Consider the following 24,902-nt stretch of genomic DNA (forward strand, 5'->3'; position numbering starts at 1 on the left):
TTATAACTTCGGAACCTGAAGTAGACGTCACTTGATCTTGTTGAAATCTGTTTAGAACTCTCCGACAAAATAGAGTTGTGAAAAAAGTGTTTTTGTAGTTAAGTCACTTATACCATTTTTCTCTGGAACAAGAAATGACAGTCCTTTGAGCATCGAACTTGATCAATGACACAATAGTAGCTTAACACATAATAATATACATAATGGTATAAGTGACGTAACCGACTATCCGTACATTTTTAATGGGTTTAATTTTTTTGGAAATGATGCAACCAATTTTTTTATTAGCTTAGCTTTATTTAAAAGCTACCCTGAGGTTACTGATCAAGTTTAGAAGGGTTATGGTGAGCATTTCCGGCTCAGTAGATGTAAACTTATATGAGACATAAGCCACTACGAGGATTAGGAAAAATTCTACCATAATAGATGAAGATTTCGGTAATTCTTGGTCTAAAAAGTTTAAAGAATAATGTAGATAAATTTGTGAACGACATTTATTCCTAAAATATGTGTAACTAGGCAAACTTGTTTTTTAGAGGTTTTTTAGTTTATTATTATGAGTATCACTGATAAACAGTAACTAGAATGAGTAAACTTATACGGACTTTGAACTTGTGATTTAACTTACGTTTGGTTCCTTAATTCTACACTTAAACAAAATGAGTAATGAAACCAAAAGGTTTATCGTAAGATGCATAAAACTTTTCTAAAACTTAAATTTCATAAATTTATTATGTAGAAATTTTTTCTATTATAATGTCAGTGTTAAAGGCCATTATCATTATTATAATATTTGTGTTATTGAATTAAAATATGGCTTTTTCGGTCATTTGTTGTTTTGAAATATTTATTTCACGTTAACGGCCAACGTTTGTAAGGTTTATTCCTTCATGTGCGTGGGAAGTATTTGTTGCAGATTAGTCGTTTTCGTATCTGTTATTTTTATTGTTGTAGTCTACTTGGTGAAAAATATTTGTAATCGTTTTGCCCTGAAGATAAAGGAATAAACCTTCGAAACGTTGGCCGTTAACGTGAAATAAATGTTTCAAAATCAAGAAATGACCAAAAAAAACATATTTCAATTCAGTCAACAAAAGTGGTCGCACCCGTTTCTCATTATTTGTGTGAGCATTTCATGAGGTAGACGATCTGAGAATTTCGTATAATGTTCCTTACAATTTCGAATAAATTAAACAAGAATTTGTAATGAAATTTCTGTTTTAATGGATTCATAAAATTTTATGATTCTCATACGACATTGTGTCTAAAATTCGTAGCATATTATTGAAACATTCCGTATAATTTTTGCCTAAGTATAGAATATGCTGTTTGCTATTAAAAGCAATCTACTTTCATTTCGCTATTTGTTGCATGTTACATGTTGCATGTTGTAGTAATAGTATCAATAATATTAATTAGTTTATTATTATCTTGAAAATCTACAATTACAACTACATACTCTGTTTAACTCAAACAATCTAGATAGAGAAGATCTTGAACAAGAAGATATCACATCAAATGCGAATCAATTAGTAAAAGATGAATGTAATAGTAATCATGACCATTCTCCGTGCCCAAATAATAAAAGGACTATACAGTTATTCACCGGAAGTATTGCGTCGGAGAACTTTTATTTTGAAACAAGTAATGATCTTCCTGCTAGGTGTTCATCTTCATGGACAGAAAGCACTTCAGTACCGCAGACTGTATCAGTGCAATATTCGACAACTTCGTTATCTAGCAAGTCATTTCCGTATTTAGCACAGAAGTGTGAAGATTATATGCCATATCGAAATAGTGCGTATTTTGGATTTCGTTCCGCAATGAACGTGCCGTTTGTACAACACTTTCATATACCAACCATACAATCAGACTATGTACGTCGTAGTAGATCCACCTCATTGAATGATATATTCGCTACCGAACGATATTTGTCAATGTCTAATGACAGTCTGAATCGAGTCATGAGAACGAAATTAAATTTTGACCGCAAGCAACTTGGAACTATACATCACTATCATAATAATTCGATTTATGATTTTTATTACATGAAAATGAAAGAACGATTTAATAATTTAGAGCGTCTGTCTGAAGTATGCGATGATCATTTGCGGAATATCCATTACTATAATATGAAGAGCAAAAGCGACTTTCTTGAAAAATTGAACTGTCTTCAATACTCTGAACCAAATACAGCTGAGAGTATCCATAATGCAGGTAATGCTATCATCTCAAATATTCAGAATGGAACCGACTGATATTACAGTAGGGAAACATTTTTTGATGAGAATTAAAGAAGTATACGTATATTAAACTGGTTAGGGTTTGAACACTTACAGCTCAATCAATTTTGTGTCGATTTGTAATTTTCTTGTACCTACTGTTTGGAACTATTACTTCTCATCGATTTGAATAGATAAAACCACGTATTTCCAAGTAAAGGACCATGAAATTTAAATTTATAGTGAGCACTGTCTTATTAGGTTTTGCACGAACATTGCATAACCTCACAAAAAGATTGAATGAACATCATTTGACAGTTAACGTGTTCATTCTAATTCTAATACGTGTTATTGATAATGTAAACAAATCACCGATATATGTACAACCTGAATTTTATTCATCACGAGTTCATTTGTGATGTCATCTTGCAAAACCTTTTTAGGCTCTTTTGAAATGTTCACGCAGATGTGTGCTCGAGTTTTCAACCAGAATTAAACAAACCAGAATCGTGATACAGATGCGAATGTATGTTACCATTGGTTTTAGTTGAACATGGTGCAGTGGTTGAGAAAAATCATAGTTGTTCTACGAAAAGTGTGGCAGCGATTTCCTGACTGTGTGAAAAGCTTTCCTGACTACCTAGAGTTGCAGCGAGGCTTCAGTCTTTTTCAAGACTGCCTGAATCACTGACAGTCTTTTTGAAGACTAGTAATTAGTCAGATATGTTTTTTAAAGGCGGGTAGGGTCCACCCCTTTTTAAAAATCATTTATTTTTTTCTTTGTATTTTCTTATTGTAAACATTTCAAGAATATTCCGTGAAATCTTTAAACATAGAATAATGAAGTGCGGTGTAAAATCGTGTGTTAATATTGACGATCGCTTCCTTTGGAAATGCGAATTCTGTGAAAAATCGTACCATTCAGCCTGCATCGGCGTGCAGCGGCATCAAGAAAATTTTATTCTGGCATTTATGGTACCAGTGTGTGCCGACTGTCAACATTTAATAAGGACAGGAGCTGAAACTCTAAAACTACTTCATCTACAGGAGCAACTTCTAAAGCACACAAAAAATCAAACGGAAACGTATCACCGGACCACTGCAGACATGAAAACCCATTACCTGGAAATATTCGACAGTGTCGAGCGCTTGCTCATCGACGTGAAGCAGTCATTGTCCAGTATCAGCAGAAACGACCACAACATTTGCGGTAAAGTAGGTCAGCGCATGCAGTCATTCGAGGCCTCGTTACACAGTGCCATAAAGTCAATGACCAGCACATCAAGGAAATGAGCGAACGGCTTCTTCGCCTCGAAGAAAAATTCTTACTACCTACCAAATCTGAAGTCCCTACAATAATACCTAACACTATTCTGGAAGAATTGAGGGATGAAGTCAAAGCAATATCGACTTCAATCTCCAGTATCGGAATCAAAGACCAAAATACCAAACCTAAGTCTCTAGCTGAAGAACTCAAAGAGAAGGAAATTCAAACATGCGACAGTGTCTGGCGCTTCATTGGAGGAAAAAAAATCTGGAAACGAGACTGGAGTGAGTATGACAAGAAACAGCGTACTCGACGACTGCAAGAAAAACAAGCAGAAAAAGCAAACCTCAGACGAAAACGTCGGAAGCGGAAACAACAAAATAATACAAATTACAGTATTGGCAGTAAAAACAACAACTATTCCAACAACAGCAAACACGACAACAACAACAACAACAGCAGCAGCAACAACAACGACAATAATGTGCACTACAACAGCAACTTGAACACTAATAGTAACAATACCTGCCACAACAATAACAATAATATGTCATTACAATATACCTTACCCTTGGACAAGGACTTACTAGCAGCTGCACGGGTTCAATTCTCCGGGCATCCAGGTGCAGATATTGCCTCAAAATTCATAAATTTTCAAAAAGGTGAAACCATCAACCCTTACAAAGGAACAAGAAGTATTCAAAACAACACTACTCCGGTCTTAGGAAGTAATGACATCGAAGCTGCACCATCCACTAACTATGTGAACACATCTTCAATATCACAGAACATAAATACATCTACAGTATCACAGGACATGAGTACAGACAGCCAATTCGAAATTGATCCAATGCGTCCTCCAATTGTACGTCTTACTTCACAATCTGCAAATGGCGACGAACGCTTCTTGAAAGCAAGACTTCGTGACCCGAAAATAATGCACGTCGTCCGTCTGTATTTGTCATACATGAAAAATCAACAATCTACAGTATGCATCGAGGGTATGACACCAACTAGTATAAAAATGCTATTAGCATCAGAAGGCCTTCCAACAACACCTGACCACCTTCTACGAATCTTCATCGAAGTGCATCAGGAATATGGAATGAAACCTAAGGAAGCGCAGGCCGACCTGGACTCTTATGGGAAATTTTTGACAAGTGAACACATCCGCCGACTCCAACTAATCCGGGAAGCCGAACACAATTTTACAAGGCCGAATTTTCGGAAATAACGACGCCCTCTGACGAAGGAATAGAAACAGGAATTAGTAATGTAAGTATTCCAGAATTCTCAAAAACTTCTTCGCTTCATAGACAAAATGTGACTGAAATTTTGGTCTATTGCCAAAATTTCAACCGCATGAAAAGCCCGGCCAAAATGAAAGAAATTCATCAAAATTTAATAACCTCCTCTTTCGACGTAATCCTTGGAACTGAAAGCAGCTGGGATGAAAGTGTTAGAAGCGAAGAAGTATTTGGAAATAATTTTAACGTATTCCGGCACGACCGAAATTTATCTCTCTGTCAGAAAAAATCTGGAGGTGGAGTCCTCATAGCCATAAACTCTGGCTTTACTTCTGAAGAAATTATTACTCCTAAATATAAAGAATTTGAGCATGTATGGGCCAAAGTCTCAATATTGGGAGAAGAACATATTTACTGCTCTGTCTACTTCCCACCCGAAAATGCGAACAAATTCTCTTTTGAATTATTCTTTCAATCTTTAGACACAATTATTTCGAATATGGAACCCGAAGTAAAGCTACATATTTTTGGCGACTTCAATCAACGTAATGCGGACTTCATTTCTGACATTGAAAATGAATCAATCTTACTCCCAGTCGTTGCAGAAAACGAAACATTGCACTACTTTTTCGACAAAATTTCTAATTTTGGCCTACATCAAGTAAACTCCGTAAAAAATCAACAAAATGCATATTTAGACCTTTTTTTCACAAATTGCACAGAAGACTTTTGTGTGAATGCATCAAACCTGCCATTATGGAAAATGAAGCATTTCACACCGCAATTGAATATTCATTATTTACACACAATGCATCCCTTCCCTACGACTTGGAATATGAGGAAGTGCCGGAATACAATAAAATTGACTTTGAAGAAGTCAAGTGTAGACTAAGTATAATAAATTGGCGGAACATACTGAGTACAGAAGGAAATGTCGAAGTAAACAAATTCTATCACATTATAAACAAAATATTATCCGAAACTTTGCCCATGAAAAGAAGAAAAAATCATAACAGCAAATTACCTGTATGGTTCAATTCACAACTAAAACATTTGAAAAATAGGAAACAAAATGCACACAAAACTTACAAACAAGAAAAAAGTGACGCTCATCTTCAAAATTACTTAAATCTATGCAATCAACTCAAAATAGCCATTAACACAGCACACGAAGAATACAACCGCAAAATTGAAAACGAAATAAAGACTTGCCCTAAGAACTTTTTTAACTACACAAAAACTTAACTAAAAAGCAACAATTTTCCATCTCAAATGCACCTCGACGAACATGTAGGGAAAAATAGTACAGAAATCTGCAATCAATTTGCAAATTTTTTCCAAGAAGTATATACATCTTATTCAGAAACTGACCGTGACCGTGAATACTTCTCTTTCATACCTGCATTTTCTAGCTCCATCTCTGTAAACTATCTATCAGAACATGACATTTCGACAGCACTGAAAAACTTAGACGCCTCAGAAGGGCCTGGACCTGACAGTATACCACCAATATTTAAAAAAAATCTTGCCGAAGAACTTACACTACCACTACAACTACTTTTTAACTTATCACTTAATAAATGTACTTTTCCTAAAGCATGGAAATCTTCCTTTCTTGTACCAATATTTAAATCTGGTGCAAAATCTAACATTCGGAACTACCGTGGAATAGCCATTATCTCATGCATTCCAAAATTATTTGAAAAAATTGTAAACGAAAAACTTTTTCATCAACTTAAAAATGTAATAACAAACAAACAACATGGCTTTTTTAAAGGCCGCTCAACTACAACAAATCTTTTAGAATTTATGACATTCACTCTGAATGCAATGGACGCCGGCAACTACGTAGAAACTCTTTACACTGACTTTAGCAAAGCCTTCGACCGTATTGACATACCTTTACTTCTGCACAAATTACAAAAATATGGCATAAAACATACTCTTCTTGAATGGCTCAAATCATACTTAACGAATCGTGTACAGGTAGTCCGCTTCCAAAACATTCTGTCTGAACCAATTAATGTAACATCTGGCGTACCTCAGGGTTCTCACTTAGGGCCTCTCCTTTTCATTTTACATATAAACGACATTTCCTTCATACTCAAAAATCTGAAAGTGCTTATATATGCAGACGATATGAAACTCTTCATGGAAAAAAAAATATCAACGACGCTGTAATATTCCAGAACGAAATCAATCTATTCTACATTTGGTGCTGCAAAAGTCTACTCCAACTTAATGTAAAAAAATGTAACTCAATAACTTTCAGTAGGAAAAATGAAACTATACCCACAAACATACATCTAGGAAATCAACTTGTAGAAAAATGTAAAATTGTAAGAGATTTAGGCGTAATCTTAGACTCCAAGCTCACTTTTGTGGAAAACTACAATACCATAATCAATAAAGCAAATAGCATGCTGGGCTTTATTAAACGCTTCAGTCATAACTTTCAGGACCCATACACAATAAAATTATTATACACTACATATGTCAGACCTAATTTGGAATATTGCAGCCTAGTATGGAATCCATACAATATTATTCACGAAGAACGCATCGAATCTATTCAAAAACAATTTCTTTTATATGCACTTCGTAAATTAAACTAGACAGCATTTCCTCTACCATCATATGAAGCACGCTGCATGCTCATCAATGTACAAACACTTAAAGAACGCCGCGACCTTGCAATGCTTTATTTTATCAGTGACATTATTTCTCAACGCATTCAATCACCTTCTTTATTATCGCAACTAAATTTTTATACACCTAGCCGTCAATTACGAACCAGGAAATTATTTTTAGAAAGAAACACTAGAACAAATTATACAAAATACAGTCCAGTCAATCGAATAATGCGCCATTACAATCAATACTGCGAACATCTTGACCTTACTATGTCAAAAAATCAAATCAAAACTCAGCTTTGTCGTAGAAATAATGCGTAGTATGTAAGTGAACATTGTAAACAATTTATATGTAGTCTACATTTGCTTGAGGAAATAAATAAATAAATACTGCGAAAAAGTAAAAGCTCGGTACACAGGCCCATTATTTCTACTTCGATAAACTTAAAAAGTTAAAAAACCATTCTTGAAATGTTTTATTATAACAAATTATAAAAGAAAAATGTGATTTTTTGAAAATGTTAGACCCTATGGGCTTCCTTGAGTAATAAATTGTTTCCATTGATTTTATAGACAAAAAACTTTAAACGCGTTTTCCTCAAAAGCAGATTTTGAAACTCCGTGTCCGCATTAAAAAACTACTGAACTATTTTTTTAAATTTTGCACACACTTTCTACATATAAAAAACCAGACCCCAACGTTTTCATTATCGTTGTTTTTTTACTTTGGGGAGGTTTTACAGCGACAAAATGGTAGATTTTTTCGTGAAAAATCGTAGTTTTTACTTTGAACAACCACAAAAATACAAAAAAAAAAAAACAAACAGAAACGTTGGGGTCTAGAAAAACCTTTACTCTAACAATGCTGCTGTCTATCTCAAGAGTAATAAATTAATCAGCCTTTTTTATGGCTAGCTATCCAAAGAATTATTCTTTGAGCTAATCAGTTTTTTTTAAGACTACCACAAAATCAGTCTTTATCGAAACTTATCAAAACTAGGAGTCTATTCCAAGACTAACTTAGCCTAGTTAACTTATATTCTTTGATCATGCCTGTACCCAAACGGAATAGCGACAAGCCTAAGGTTAAAAATAAAATGATACGGAAGAACTCCATTTCCGTTATTCCAAATCCTTCTGTTGTAATAAGCCAATGCTTAATACTTTTGAAATAGTTGTACCAATAATTTTCTTTCAATTCTAAAGACACATGCACTTATAGACTCCGTCTGTATCAACGTCTGAAACTCGAATGAGCCTTCTTTAATTTCATCGAATGTTAATCCTAAAGTCATCGAGTACACCACTGAGTGATAGAAAGGGTTGTCATTAAAATTCTTTTTCCTTAAGCAAACAAGCTGATTTGTACAACAAAATTATTCGAATGCAAATACATTTTAAATTTTCAGACTTGAATAGTTCAATAATTCTCTTAACTTCAAATTGAATTCTCGACAGTAGCTAACTCCAGTGCACTACACCTAGTTGCTACAAGCTTTCGATCGCATGACTATGGAACTTCTTTTACGCGCCTTGACCCGGTTCTGTTTTCCTAAACCGAGATATCCGGAAAGCCTTCAAAATCATTTTCCTCGCCTAAAGATCTACTTCTCACTCACTCACACATCTAAGACCTGAAAAACATTCAATGACAAACTTTTAATCAGGGTTGCCTCCAACCATCTAGGGAATTTGTTAACATTTTTATAATATAGTTTATCCCCTGCCACAAGCTTATCTAGATCGTGTTTAGGTTGTCTATTAGGTTCTTCCAATCTACTTTGATTAAGGAAATGCATCTTCTCATTAACATTATCTAAATAATGCTTATATGATTTATTTGGATTAATCAAATCCAATAGCATTTTTGATTTAAACGATAACATTTTTTCCGATGGAAATGTACCCTTTATACCCGAACAACTATTTCGATTATTTATTAAAAATAAATTTAATTTATCTTCTATGTCTAAAAATTTTAATTTTTCATCAAGCAAATATTTGTTTAGCACCTCTTTTGCTACCCTTACCATCCTTTCAGCTTGGCCATTACTAGCCGGATGGGTGGACTATTAAGAAATTTAACGCAAGATAATTTATAAAATCGTGTGAAATGAATAGTGGTCCACTACCACGTTTGGAAGACCAAATCGAGCGAATACGGATGCAAATTTTTTTTAATCAGTATAGTTGTTGTACCGGAACGTATCCATTCGATCTCTAACCATTTAGTATAGCTGTCTACTATTAAAAGAAAATTGTTCCCATCTAAATAAAATAAATCCGCGTGCAGACGACTAAAAGGCCGTGTGGTGACTATCCAAGAATAAGTACTTTTGGGTTTCGGTACTATTTCCATTTTTGCGCACGTATCACATGATTTCACAAACTCCTCAATGTCTAGACAGACCAGGCCAATACACCGTCCTTCTCGCCAAAGTTTTATTTTGATTATTCCTTGATTTTTTGCATCTAGTATATATAATATTGTATTCCTTAGGCTGAGAATAATTATAATTTTGTCTGCTAGCATCAAAATACCATCCATTAGTTCTAAATCTGATCTTTGCGCAAAAAGGTCTTTGTATTGTACCGCGATTCTGCTTGGCCAACCCTAAGTCATAAATTTTATTATTTCCGCCAAAAATTTGTCTGATTAAGTTTCTTTTAGGATTAGAGAAGAGTCTATAGGTAATTCATTAGAGTAATTTAAACTGTGTATGTGAACCTGATCAAGTCTATCTGGTATACTTTGATCTAAAGGGAACCTGCTGCAAAAGTCTGCATTTCCCAATTTGAGATCAGGGCGGTACTCAATTTTGTAATTATAAATAGATAGTTCCATAATGTAACGCTGAAATCTCGTAACATATATTCGTCCCTCCTTCCCAAAAATACAAATTAATGGTTTATAATCAATGAATACCGTAAATGCTAGACCAAAGAGGGATTTGTGGATCTTTTTTATCACACATACTAATACCAAAACTTCAAGGTGTAAAATCGGATATTTTTGTTGTGCAGAGTTTAAGGAAAATAGGGCTTTCAGTTTTTTCTTCCATTTGTGCTAATACATCTGTAATAACGATTAATGGCAATTTTGGGTCATGAAAAGTCAATAAATTAGCTTTCAATAGGTTAGATTTGCTTTGATTTAATGCATCGTCACAGTTCTTAGTCCATTCAAAAGAAATATTCTTTCTCAAAAGATTGTATAAACATTTAAACTTCTTGGAAATAGTTGATATCAATTTGTTATAATAATTCAATAATTCAAGGTATGCTTTTAATTCGGTCACGTTTTTGTTAAGATTTTGTAGGGTGCTGGTAATAACCCATTATTTGTTTAGAAGTGTCCCAAACATTGCAAAGAGAACACAAAAAATTGGCACTTGTTGAAATTATCATGTAGGTTAGCTTTGGATAATCTTTCGAGGACTTTTTCCAAATTGTCTAAACAGTCTTTAAAGTTCTTTCCAGCTATGAGCAAATCGTCCAAATCACAAGTACCGTCTAATCCTTTGAGAATTTGATCCATGACATTTTGAAATACTGCAGAACTTGAATTTGCCCACTGTGGTAAACGGTTATATGAGTAGAGACCCTTAATCGTATTAATTACCACATATTTTTTTGATCTTTGAGAGAGTTTCAACTGGGTGTATGCACCAGCTAAATCGAGAGAGCAGGAAATTTTGCATCCCTACAAAGACGAAAAAATGTCCTTTGCTAGTGGAGAAGGATAACTATTTGCTATTAATATCTTATTTAAAGAAACTTTGCAGTCGATTACCATTCTTATACTTCCATCTTTCTTTATCACTGCTATTACAGGTGAAGCCCATTCACTCGCAGATATAGGTGTTATCACTTCCGTCTCCCTAGCATATCGAAATGCTCACAAAATTTATCTTTAATTTTATACGGTAATTGGTAGGTTTTTCTAAAAATCGGTTGTGCTGATTTAAAGGTGAGCTCAGCCTCGTAACCTGCAATTGGTTCAGTGAAGTCATTTTCAAATACTTGTTTCAACAATATTTATGTTTTTTTACTGAATGAACCTGCATGAAGCAATCCTTTCAATTTGGGTTGAAAACTTTTAGCCAATATTATCCTAAAAGCGGTGTTAAATCTTCGATGGTTTTCATTATAATACACTGTATACACTTCCACTAATTACTGCTACTGCCGAACCAGTATCAATCTCCATAGAGAGTTTGCAATTTTGTACTAATGCCGCTATGATGCACGGTTCAGAAATTTTACCAACACTACCAATCATTATGAAACTAATTACTGATTCATAACACACTTAAATTTTATTGCTGGATCTCGGTGTAATGTAATCGAAAATAAAAAATAACTTCCTTTTTTCCATTTCTTCATTTTTAGTACAATGGATTACCTATTTGTATTTGTATGGTATCTTAGATATTTGAACGATTTGTTGGGAGTATCGTAAGCTCATTTGATACTTTTTCCAGTGTTTAATAAGTTCTGGAGGTATTCATACTTCCTTTTTGCCTTTCTCATATAGAAAGGTTGTGCAATCACTTGAAAAACAGACTAGTGAAAAGTGTCTATACCATTCGACTCAGTTCATCGAGCTGAGCAATGTCTGTGTGTGTGTGTGTGTGTGTGTGTGTGTGTGTATGTGTGTGTGTGTTTGTGTCAAATAATCTCACTAGGTTTTCTCGGAGATGGCTGAACCGATTTTGACAAACTTAAATTCAAATAAAAGGTCTCGTGGTCCCATACGGAATTCCTGAATTTCATCCGGTTCCGACTTCCGGTTCCGGAATTATAGGGTAAAGTGTGTTCAATATTGTACACCGTCACTAAAACCGGCGAAACAAAAAACGTAAAAAATTTCCTAAACTGGTCTCAAAACTACATAAATCGATAGTCATTATCAGTAGGCAACTAAACAAACCGATTCCGGCTATCCTGGTTCCCGGTATCCGGTTCCGGAAGCACCGGAAATAGTGGTCATATATACCAAAACGGATCTCACTCATTTTTCTCAGCGATGGTTTGACCGATTTCCACAAACTTAGATTCAAATGAAAGGTCTTCCGGTCCCATACAGAATTCCTGAATTTCATCCGGATCTGACTTCCGGCTCCGGAGTTATGGGGTAAAGTGTGTTCAATATTGTACACCGTCACTAAAACCGGCGAAACAAAAAACGTAAAAAAATTCCTAAACTGGTCTCAAAACTACATAAATCGATAGTCATTATCAGTAGGCAACTAAACAAACCGATTCCGGCTATCCTGGTTCCCGGTATCCGGTTCCGGAAGTACCGGAAATAGTGGCCATATATACCAAAATGGATCTAACTCACTTTTCTCAGCAATGGTTTGACCGATTTCCACAAACTTAGATTCAAATGAAAGGTCTTCCGGTCCCATACGGAATTTCTGAATTTCATCCAGATCTGACTTCCGGTTCCGGAGTTATAGGGTAAAGTGTGTTCAATGTTGTACACCGTCACTTAAAATATTTTCGGTTGCAACAAACATTTTAATCGTAATTTAGAGTGCGATGGCAGAAATGTATAAAATCTTCAAAATTTGAATAAAAACTAGTAGAGTTTGTGTGTCATGTTAGTTGGTGGCCGTACCAACCGACTTTTGTTATACCGGTTCTCGGGTTCCGGTGCCGGAAGTGCATATAACCCACTTCGTTTTCTTAAGGATGACTTACGCAATCAAATCACTGTTTTATTCTGTATTTTATGCACAAACAATCTCTTGGTTTCTTTCAAAAATCGAAGAGAAAAATTTTGAATAGAATACCACAATATTATATGTACATGAGAAAGGCATCATTACACCACTAGGTGATTTAAAACAGGTTTTAAGTTAGCGTTTTAGTTCATATTCACGTGTTCGTCAAATCTTAAAGGGTCCCTATCCTTATCACTATTTTTTTCAGCCATGTTTTTGAATATTTCACATTTCGAAGATAAAACAAACTGGATTTTATTTGCTGATGGCAAGAGATTTTCGAAAGACTTCTATTATTCGGAAAATTCTTTGAAAAAAATACTGCTGTATTATCCCACCGTATGATATATCATACTTTCAAATGTTAACAATAATTTTTTATTGTTTAATTATTATTTTTGGAATTTCCCTACAGAAATAACTAATTTGAACCTTTGGCAATGGTTTGTCAAAAGATGGAATTATTACCTATGATTTCGAACATAAAATCATAGAATATGTTGCTTACTTTTCTTTGGTCATTTGTGTGAACTTTGCCAGGTTATAATACAAATAAAACGTTGAAACAATTTTAACATACAAAGAAATTAGAAGTGAAAACTATCTAGTGCTCTTATTAAGCTGTTAAGGCCATCGTCCAAGTACCATGCGCGCGGGTGGTTTTAGGAAATTTTCGATGGAAATTTCGAAAAATTTGACAAAACCAAAAACATACAGACCTTTGAAATACTTTTATCTATCTACAGGGTGAAAATGACTGGAAAATTCGGAGGATTTTACGAGTCTTATCAAAAATAGCGCTGAAAAAATGAGCTTTTTTTGTAATTTTTCACAATTATTTGAAAAAATAATTCGATGGAATGAATGTTTTTTTTTCAAAAAAAAACTCATGCTGGCAACAAGGATCACATTCGGACACATTTTTGGAAAACCTTTTCACGCTTTTCATGGAAAATCAACGAATTTCATATAACCGATTTCGTGGAAATTTTTGAAATTCGTGGATTTTCTATGAAAAGCGTGAAAAGGTTTTCCAAAAATGTGTCCGAATGTAATCTGTGTATCCATAATAAAGTTTATTTGAAAAAAAAAGTTTATGTCATCGCTTTATTTTTCCAGATAATTGTGAAAGATCACAAAAACACTCATTTTTGAGAGCTATTTTTGATAAGACTCGGAAAATCCTCCGAATTTTCCAGCCATTTTCACCCTGTAGATAGTATTTCAAAGGTCTGTATGTTTTTGGTTTCGGCAAATTTTTCGAAATTTCCATCGAAAATTTCCTAAAACCACCCGCGCGCATGGTACTTGGACGATGGCCTTAAGTATTAAACTTCTAAAGTAAACACGTAATGAAATATAGGAAGTTTTGCGTATGATATATCATACGCTAGGACATAATGGGTTAATAGGAATGGCTAGATCGACTGTCAAGATGGCGGTATTAGGAAAACTACACACTCTTGTGTGAGTACCAAGCGTGTACTTCTCAGCAAATACTTCCCAGATAAATCTATTGAAAAGGTTATAGCCAAAATGGCGTTGATTCTGGAATGCTAGATAAAAGGAAAACAAAATGGAGTTAGCTGATGCTCTAAATATGCCTGCAAACTATATAATAAGCAATCTGTCTGTTCAGTTTCAAGTTGTTCGAGATGCTAATTCGGAAAACTCTGTTTCTTTTTTGCCTTTCTCATATAGAAAGGTTATGCAAGGTTCCGGAATTACAGGGTGATATGCACCAAAAAAGGAAAAAAAAGTCACACACGTTTCTCAGAGATGGCTGAACCGATTTTCACAAACTAAGAAGCAAATAAAAGGTCTTAAATTCTTTTAAAAGTCCCTGAAAAGTTGATCCAGATCCGACGGTTCTGGTATTGCAGTGCGATGAGTGAAAATTTTCAATTTTATGAGTGTTTTTTCACAAGCACAGGTGAGGTGCAAATTTTTATAAAATTTACTGCTTAATTCATCTTGTTGGCAGATGTTAGTTAGAGAATATATAAAACTACTTTGGGACTACCAGTCCCCGATTTCCGCTTCCAAAAGCACCGATAATGGTGAAGAATATCTACAAAAATGGAACTCGCTTCGATTTCTCGGCAACGGTTAAACCGATTTTCACGAATAGTGATTCAAATTAAAGCCCCCATTGTCTTTAAATATACTGTACAATTTCATCCAGATCCGACTCCCGGTTCCTGCATTATAGGGCATTCAAATTCTCGTTCAATGATAATGCAAATCTAGAATGCAACGGTACGTGCGGCTTTACTCCGTTCGCAGCGTGCTTTGTTAAACTTCGTATAGCATGCAGGGTTGCCACATTTAAATTTATATTTTTTAAGCGAAAAAATGTAAATTTCTAAATCTTTTGTTTAATTTGTACTTACTTGTTAGTGTTATTACAAAATTATGATAATGATGCTTTTCTATAATAGTACACTTATAGCCTTTCTATATGGCTATATTAGTAACTTACTAAACGAACCGACTTCGACTATACTGGTTCCAATTTCCAGGTTCCAAAAGTACCGAAAATAGTGGTCAAAAAGTCTAAAACGAGACTCACTCAATTTTCTAAGAGATGATTTCCACAAACAGGCTCTAATAATAGTTCCTATAGACTCATAGGTTGCTGTTAAATTTCATGCGGGTCCGAATTCCGGTTCTAGAACTAAAGGGTAAAGTGTGTTTAATCATTTAGTGCGACGATGCAAAGTAAAGAAAAATTCTTATTAACTTGACATAACTGTTTACAAATTGAAAATGTTATGTTAGGTTATACCCAAAGAAAGTTTCTTATTTTATTCAAGTTTGAAAAAAAAAATTCTTCACAGAATCCTCTGGTGATATTTTTGAAAATATAAGTAATATGAGAAAGGCACCATTACACCAATAGGTGGATTAAAAAAGGTTTTTTTTACTTACGCTTGCTCACTCTTAACTATTCACCGTTTGAGCTTATCTTACAAAATATTAGAATAAACGGGAGAAATATTTAGTTCTTGCACAAAACTCCCTCGTAAATCCAGGATTTCGGAATCAGGAAAGGGCAAGATGATGGATCGATGAATAACTTGAGATTACTGGTTCATATGTTTATGCTTGAAGTTATATTATAGGGCTTGTAGAGCTTTGCGCGAAAGTTGAAGTTCGAAGGATTCATCCTTCAACTGGTGTGGGTATGCCATCGCATATTTGCTATTAGTTTCAAGGACTGTTCAAACAGGAACTCGGGTGAGTACCTGTCCATTAAGCCATACAACTGTAGTGAGGTGCTTCTGGGTCTTTTATCTCTCTAAGAATCTACTACAATATTTGGATTTCACTGGAGTCTGTTAAAACCTATTGGATGAAGAGTCGGACAATCTGGTGCACGAGCCAAATATTCTGTGATGATAATCGTTGACTCCCGTGTTTCAACATACTCGCGATGCAAGAGTTTTCTAGTGCTTTCATCCGTAACAAGAAACTTGCCGATAACAAATGTTGACACAAATTGCCGGAATATTCCAACGACGGTGCAACTGGCGCATCCCACGTTCAACAAATCGGATAAAATCGATCTGCTTATTGGAGCTGAATGGTACTATGAATTTTTAGTATCCGGTGCAACGATTAGAGTTAATCTTGGACCAAAGTTACCGATACTAGTCAACATGGTTTTCCGATGGATAGTCTCTGGCAGAACAACAACACAGGGATTTAAAGAAGTATTTTGGCATTAGGTTTCTAAAGATAGACTCATGGAAATGCTAGAGCAATTTTAGAAACGTGAAGAGCTCTCTGATCAACCAGCATAGACAGAGGAAGAAGCTGATACCGTAGAGCAGTTCATTAGAACCTACACTCGTTCGCGCGAAGGGCGTTGTATAGTCAAATTGTCAAAAAGGGTCAATTTCAAATTCATGTTAGGCGATAGTGCAAAGTTAGCTTTTCGTCGTTTTCAACACCAAGAAAGACGGTTGCATCGTGACCGTGAGTTTAACGAACAATACGTTAGCTTCATGGAAGAGTATTTAGAATTGGGTCACATGAAAAAGATCATGGAAATGAAATCTTTATCGGATATTAAGGAAGGACAACAGTAGGGATGTTTTTTACCCCATCATCCAGTTGTAAACGAATCCAGCACAACCACTAAAGTTCGGGTGGTTTTCGATGGATCAGCGAGGACCGGATACTTCCGGATACTCACTGAACTTATATCAAACGATAGGGGTCGATTTCTAGACCTCGTCGACCCCTATAGTCAGTTTTCGTTTACGTCGACCCCCTCAAAAAGGATATCGACCCCAAGGGGTCTATATCGACCACTTTGGGAACCCCTGTACTAGCGAAAAGTCTAGTTATACAGTATGAACTTCTCATAGTTCTTCTACGTTTCCGAAAACATCTGGTTGGACTAGTGGCAGATGTCGAAAAAATGTATCGGCAGATTTTAGTACATCCGGATGATAGAAAATATCAAAATATTTTGGAGATCCGATCGAAATTTATGAGTTACAAACAGTAACATATGGGCTCACTGCTTCCTCTTTGCTCGCCTCTGCTTGTTATGAAGAACGAAGGCTTTAAGCTTCGTAAATGGTGTTCTAATTTTTCTCAAGTCCTAAGTCAAATACCTACCGAGGAGAGTTGCTTCACGTAAAATAGGATGACTCCCTTCCAATGCAATTCGAATTTCGCTGGAACAAACTTTATGATCAACTACACCTTATGAATGAACTGCAAGTAGATCGTTATGCTTTCGTTGAGGAAGCTGTCGCGACGCAATTTCACGTATTTTCAAATGCCTCAGAGAAGGCGTATGGGGCGTGTTTATACATCCATAGTGAAAATCAATTCAAGCAGGTTATAGTCAGACTAATTGCACCAAAATCACAGGTTCCTCCCCTCAAACGATTAGTCTTACCAAGACTAGAATTGTGTGCTGCTCTGGAAGCAGCGAAATCATACGCCAAAGTTATCAAGGCAATGGGAATAACAGCATCTAAATCGTATTTTTGGTCCGACGCTACAATCGTGCTGCACTGGTTGAAATCTCCTCCTAATATTTGGAAGATCTTCGTGGGGAATCGCGTATCTGAGATTCAAACCCTTACTTTCGGGGATATGTAGAATCATGTTTCCGGAAAAGAGAATGCCGCAGATTTTGTATCTAGGGGTATGGCGGTAGAGATGTGTTTCCCATTAATTTGAGGCAACAAGGTCCTTAATCATTTCGCAATGAAGAAGAAAGTTGGCCAACGAACTGTCAAGTAAACAACTTTCCATCGGAAGAATTGGAATTTAGAGAGCCCAAGATCTCTTTGGCTGATGTTACAAATACTAATGCTTTATTTAGCCGCTATTCAAATTTATTTACATTGCTACGAACTGTTGCCTACTGCATTCGTTTCGTCAGAAATTGTCGATATTCCAAAACCGAATAACAGAAAATTTCATCACGATAAAGGAACTAAAACGTGCCAAATTCACACTTACCAGGTTGGTTCAGCGAGAGCAGTTCCACGATGACCTTAAGCTTTTGGAATCAAATCGGTTTGTCTCTAGCAAATCTAAAATTCGGCTATTTAAACCATTCTTGGATAATGAAGGCATCATAAAGGTTGGCGGACGGCTGCACTATTCCGGAGAGTTATACGATGCAAAACACCCAGCTGTTCTCGCAACATCCCATCCTAGTACCCATGGTGGTCATAGGTTAACGTTGGCGCTAGTGAGATAAGAATGTTGGCCATTGCATGAGAAAAGAGCTGTCAAGTCAGTTCTGAAAACTGACTATTGACTATCGATGCTTTCGAACGAATCCGGTTCATGTACGGCAACCTTAAGAACAACTACCCACTGCTCGAGTTCGGCCTAGTCATCCTTTTACTAATACTGGTGTGGATTACTGTGGTCCCATATATCTTAAACCGCTTTACCGGCAAGCTGCTCCTGCAAAGGCATACATAAAGACTGTCACAGAAAGTATGGACGCAACCAAAAACCAATGCCATTTCGCGATGATTCAGAATCTGTCAATTTTTATGGCTGCGTCCTGTTGTTTACATTCTTCTCTAACCACTTGTGTAGTTGTTTATTCGTTTTCATTAGTTTGTTTCGAAATGCGTGGACTTTCAGCAGAACAACGTCGAAAAATTGTGCACAAATGGTGCACAGAAAGCGGATTGTCACTGAGAAAGATAGCAAAAATGGAAGGAGTAGGTGAAAATGCCGTGCGAAATGCAATCAGGAAGTTCAGTGAGGATAACACCTTTGAGGATAAACCGAAAACGGGTCGAAAAAACGGTCCTGCTAAACCTCAGTTGGATAAACGTATACTGAAGGCGTTCGAGCAAAAGAAGGAGGTTTCAGCTCGGGATGTGGCCAAAAAAATGGGCACTTAGAAATCAAATTTTCTTTATGCTAACGAACGTTTGAATCTTCGAACCTATAAAAAGCAGAAACAACCAAAACGTAGTCCGAAACAAGAAGCATCCATCAGCCCGAAGGTTCGAAAGCTGTACAATACGATTCTTGCTGGAAATTTGAACTGCAAAATCATGGACGACGAAACCTACGTGAAACTCGATTACAAATCCTTGCCGGGACCACAATATTATACGGTGCGAGAAGGGTAAGTGTTAAACCAGTCCGAGACATCGATTGAAGTCGAAAAATTTGGTAAGAAAGCTATGGTTTGGCAAGCAATTTGTAGCTGCGGTAAGATTTCGAAACCCTTCATCACCACTGCTTCAATGAACAGCGAAAAACGACTTCTACCCATGATTCGAAGCCACAAGGATCCTGTTGTCTTCTGGCTAGATCTTGCTTCTTGCCACTACTCGAAATCAACGGTAGAATGGTATACTACCAAAAATGTCACTTTCGTCCCAAAAGACATGAATCCACCAAATTGCCCACAACTTCGACCAATTGAGGAATTTTGGGCATTAACGAAGGCACATCTTAGGAAACATGCCTCAGCAGCCGAAACCAGTTCGAAAAAGATTGGAAAAAGTGTCAAAACTTGTCGCCAAGACGTCTGCACGGAATTTAATGAGAAACGTTCGCAAGAAGGTGCGCTAGCTAGTCTACAATGGCTAAGTAGCAAATGTTGAGAATAATATTCTGTTGTTGTAGTCTAATATTATCAGTATATCGAATAAAATTTGAATATCTAACACTTGTGAATTATTTACAGCGAAATCAAAGTGCGTCCATACTTTCTGGGACAGTCTTTAGCGGTATTTGTCTACTTTAGCACAAAAGCAACGCATTTAGAACTAGCTACTGACCTAACAACTGCTTGTTTCCTGAATGAACTACATCATACCCTCAACAATCCTTTTAGTCGGAAACGAATAGCCATCGAATGCGCTACTCAAGAAATTCAATGGGTCTTCATACTACCTAAAGCGCCAAATGTCGGTGGGTTATGGGAATCCGCCGTTCGGGGGGCAAAATCTGCAATTATAAAAGAATTGGAACATCTTTATTGCATTTAGAAGACATGCAAACTCTTTTAGTTCAGATACCCGAGTAAAGTCTAACATCAAAATGAGAACAAATTGAAATCTGATTATGATGGCAACATCAGATTGAAATCCTAATATGATATCGACTCATCAAATTTTCAATTAATATCACATCATGTTATCATTTTTCTGTTTTAAGGCAAAAGTTCTGTGAAACTCGAAAAATGAAAATAATAATATCAACAACTTAGTGAAAATACAAAGTTAAGTTTCAATGGAAGAATTATTCCTTCAATCCTATGTTGCCTTTTACAAAAATGCTTTGACATCCTGCCGAGTGGCAGTTGACCGCAACCATAACCGCGAAGAAACGATTTTTTCAACATTTTTTCAGCTTTTACGCAAATGTTCCTTCTTTTTAACATGGCCTTAGCAGGAGAAGATTTAAGCAACGTTAACATGAACAGGCACGATTACTACAAGTAAACTCAATATATTTTCCATCGATACTGGAATAGATGGCGTAAAGAATACTTATTGGAGTTGCAGGCATCAGAGCAGAATCGTACATATACTATCATACGTCCTGGTTCAGTAGTAATTATGTGTGATCAGTACTCTTCTTCCATTCAGTGGAACCTTGCTCGAGTTATTAACGTACATCCTGGTCCTGATAGAGTTACTCGAGTCGTTACTGTACGGACAGCAACCGGAATTTATACCCGGCAAGTGTCTAAAATATGTTTGCTACCAAATGATTACTGTACAAATACCTCTGAAATGCATTCAATTTCGCATGCCCTTGGGGGAAGCAGTTGAAAAAGAATAAAATAAAACACAGTTCAAAGCCTGTTCAAACGGGCTCACTAGGTGAGTCCCTGTGCAAGAACTTTATTTCATCGTCCAATGCTACCTGTATCTTTTTGTTACTTCATGTCAGGAACGATATAAACTGAACCTTTGAGCACCACCATGGCAACATTCCTACATCGCAAGAAGTAACTTGTTGGAGATATTAATAAGTTTGAACAACTGAAATGCGCCTCCAAACATCCCACAACAATGGTTAGAATGGATATCACCATTGTTTCTTTGCTCCTGCTTTGAATATTTTTGGTAAATCAGAGAAATTTATGATAGGATTAAGTTAAGCTAAGATTTTGGTTATGATGGAAATATAAATAAAAATAAAGTAATCACATATTATTCTGTTAAACGGGAGAAATATTGAATTCTTGAACAAAACTCCCTCACTTATGAAACAAAAGAGCAAATGGCATTACTAAGCCACCTTCGGGGATTTCTCAAAAACTTTATCTTATCACTTCAATCGAAGTGAAGTAAACAATTTGAAAACTTTAGAAAAAATTCGTTTCGTATTCCACGTTAAAATTCGTTGGGAACATTATAAACAACATAATGGTATTGCAAACTTAACGCAATGTCGTCGTTACCAAGGCCTCGGCCATGGTACCAAAAACTGGCATATTGATCATACGGTGTTCAATTTGTGGTAATTCGCAAGCGAAATACTTTTGTCCAATGATTTCAAGACCTTTTATTTTTTCCTTAGTTTACGGGAATCGGTTAAGAAATTTTCGAGAAAATTGAGTGCCCATTGTCTCATAGATTTGCACATATTAGCTTGTAATTCCTGAATTGGAAGTCGAATTGGGATAAAATTCAGCAGTAGTTTATGGGACCATAAGAATTTGTAAAAATCAATTCAGCCATCTCTGAGAAAATAACTATTTGTCACATACACACAGACATACATACACACACAGGTATTTTGGGATCTCGACGAACTGTCATTGTAACAATTAAAGAAAAGAACCTAAACTTCCACGACTTCAATATTATTCGTTTGGATCGAGATGATTCATACGGATCAAAAAGTGCTATTCCTTCTATCGTATTAACCTTCCCTCCATACCAAGCATTGAAGTTGTCGCATGACATGTAACAATGAAAGGAAAGAACCTTTGCATTACTAACATCTACATTCCCCCAATAGCCTCGGTTGGGTATCAGCGGCTCAGTGATATCATTGAGCTCCTTCCTGCACCGACGTTGGTCACACGGTACGGGATGGGGCTGTCTTCACGACGATAACAGATCAGCTATGATCCATGATATTTGCGAAAACTTCAATATGACAATCTTGAAGAGAAATGATACGGATTCCTGTTCCATCAGCAAGACCAAGTGCGCTTGATTTATTCCTTTGCTCGACATCGCTACGGTTGGATTGCACGTGGAAGGTGATTCCTGATCCCCACTGTAGCGATTATCTGCCGATGGTGATTTCAACCGCCAGCGGATTAAAACCATCGGCGACAGTCAATGTTTTGTATGACACATGAAATATTGATTTTAAATGTTAGGCAAATTCGATGTTTGAAACTAGAAACAACACAAGAACTTCCTCCGGAGGAAGAGTGTACGTTTTTGGCTGGCTTGATTCTGGACACTGCGCTCAAGCTCAGACGAAACGTGTATCTGGCGCAAAAATTAATGTGTCCTCTCAACCCATGGTGGGAAAAACGGAACACCTGATAATTGTAGAAACTACGCGTCGTTCGACGTTAAAATGAAAAGCTTGATAAAAGCGAAAAAACGCGGTTACTGGCGTCGATATCTGAATAAAAAAGCAAAAAATATTTTAATGACATTTATTGACAGAAAGGCATTATCACACCACTAGGTGGATTTAGTATAGTTTTTTTTTATATTTTCCGTATACTGAATATAAACCTTCGTTTGATTCAAGTAAGTAATCGCGCCTTATCATTATCAAATCTGTATCTGTAGTGGTTGGTTCCATTCTGAAAACATATTCACTTCATATTGTTTAATTATTTTGCCTTCCAAATCCTTTAAAAATCCATATATTTAAAAATCAAACACAATTATAATTTCATTGTTCTACTATTACTAGCAAAAAATATTTTTAGAGGACAATAGAATTGATACCATTTTAATTGTAGTATTGTTGAAATCTATTGTCTAGTATTCTTGCGAAAGACCTTAAGGATAAAACTTCTATTAAAAAACGAAAAAAACCTGTTTCATGATTACTTTATACGTTCTCCCAACAGCTGAATCAATATTTGCCATGAAGCTAGATCACATCGATCACAAAATTTTGGAAAAAATCAATTATTATTTAAGAACGTATGGAAACCTCCCTGAATTATACCACCGGATCGGTGAGCAAATTTTAAATCGCAGGAACTATGAAGACATTGACGTGTGTTCGTCCAAAGTAACATGTGCTCAAATCGATAATTTGAATAATGATAAAAATAATATTGATATGGAAACAAGTTTTGCTAAATTTAATTATCCACAGTTGAATGAACTATTTATGCGTCAATTTCATAAGCCACAGCGAATTTTATTGAACAAATCAAAACGAAATCGTAATTTTGTGTTAGAGAATATTGAAAAAGTGAAGAAGAATAAATTACAAACAATGAACATTACAACAAAAAACAAAACACACGAAAATACTGCAAATGCTGCTAAGAAGTCAATTAGCAGTTCATCTCGAAAATTAGTTCCAGCAGGTAAAGCTTCATGTTCATCACAGAAGTTTCGAAGGCAAAATTTAAAACGTCGAAGTCTTCAATTTACCATAGATGAAGAGCATGAAAACTTGGAAATGTGTAGCAGTAACAATGGTCATGATGTTCCTCAAAATGAACAATTGAAGCAAATTTGTAAAGATCAAGGAGAATTTATCACTGAAATGAGTGGAATGCTCAACAAGATTAACGACAGTGTTATACAAATAGTTCAATTACAGGAAGAAATCGGTGCCACTCAATCCAATCATAAGGAAACTGCATCTCTGATGACTATGCATATTTGTGAACGAGTGAAAAACACCTTTTTTGACGCGATCGAATAATTTACAGAAGATTTTCCTTTGTCTTTTTACCATGAATATCAATATGTCTTTTATAAAATGATATACGAAAATACATATAGAATTTTTATGTTATATAGTTTCGCTTATATTTTCAGATTGCTCAGTTTGGGTAGTGTTTGTCGGGTTGTAATAGGAGTACTTCATTACATCGCACGTTATTATAATAATAAAAGAGTTGATCGATTAATTAGGATTGAAAGGCAACGGCAGATTAAAAACAAACATCTCGCATGTACTATGTATTGAAAAACCTTTTGCCGAAAATGCTCACGAAAACGTATTGGTTTGAGTTTTCTAACAAAATGTTTAACAATTTGATCAATACAATATCAATTATCAAATAATTTTTGCTACGTATACACAGTGGTGATTGGGTCTTTTCCATTTGGTGATGA

At 35.7% G+C, this 24,902-nt stretch overlaps 2 protein-coding genes across 3 annotated transcripts in view; both read left to right on the forward strand.

Moving 5' to 3' along the window:
- LOC131432829 (protein hu-li tai shao) overlaps window positions 1-24,902 on the forward strand; it is a 169,430-nt gene that overhangs the window by 120,938 nt on the left and 23,590 nt on the right. The window lies entirely within an intron of this gene.
- LOC131432830 (uncharacterized) lies at window positions 1,458-24,902 on the forward strand. The gene is made up of 2 exons (XM_058599369.1): window positions 1,458-2,217; window positions 23,672-24,902. The coding sequence occupies exons 1-2, from the start codon at window positions 1,782-1,784 to the stop codon at window positions 24,484-24,486; spliced, it is 1,251 nt and encodes a 416-aa protein (XP_058455352.1). The 5' UTR covers window positions 1,458-1,781; the 3' UTR covers window positions 24,487-24,902.

The sequence above is a fragment of the Malaya genurostris genome, chromosome 2, assembly GCF_030247185.1.
Source record: "Malaya genurostris strain Urasoe2022 chromosome 2, Malgen_1.1, whole genome shotgun sequence".
NCBI lineage: Eukaryota > Metazoa > Arthropoda > Insecta > Diptera > Culicidae > Malaya > Malaya genurostris.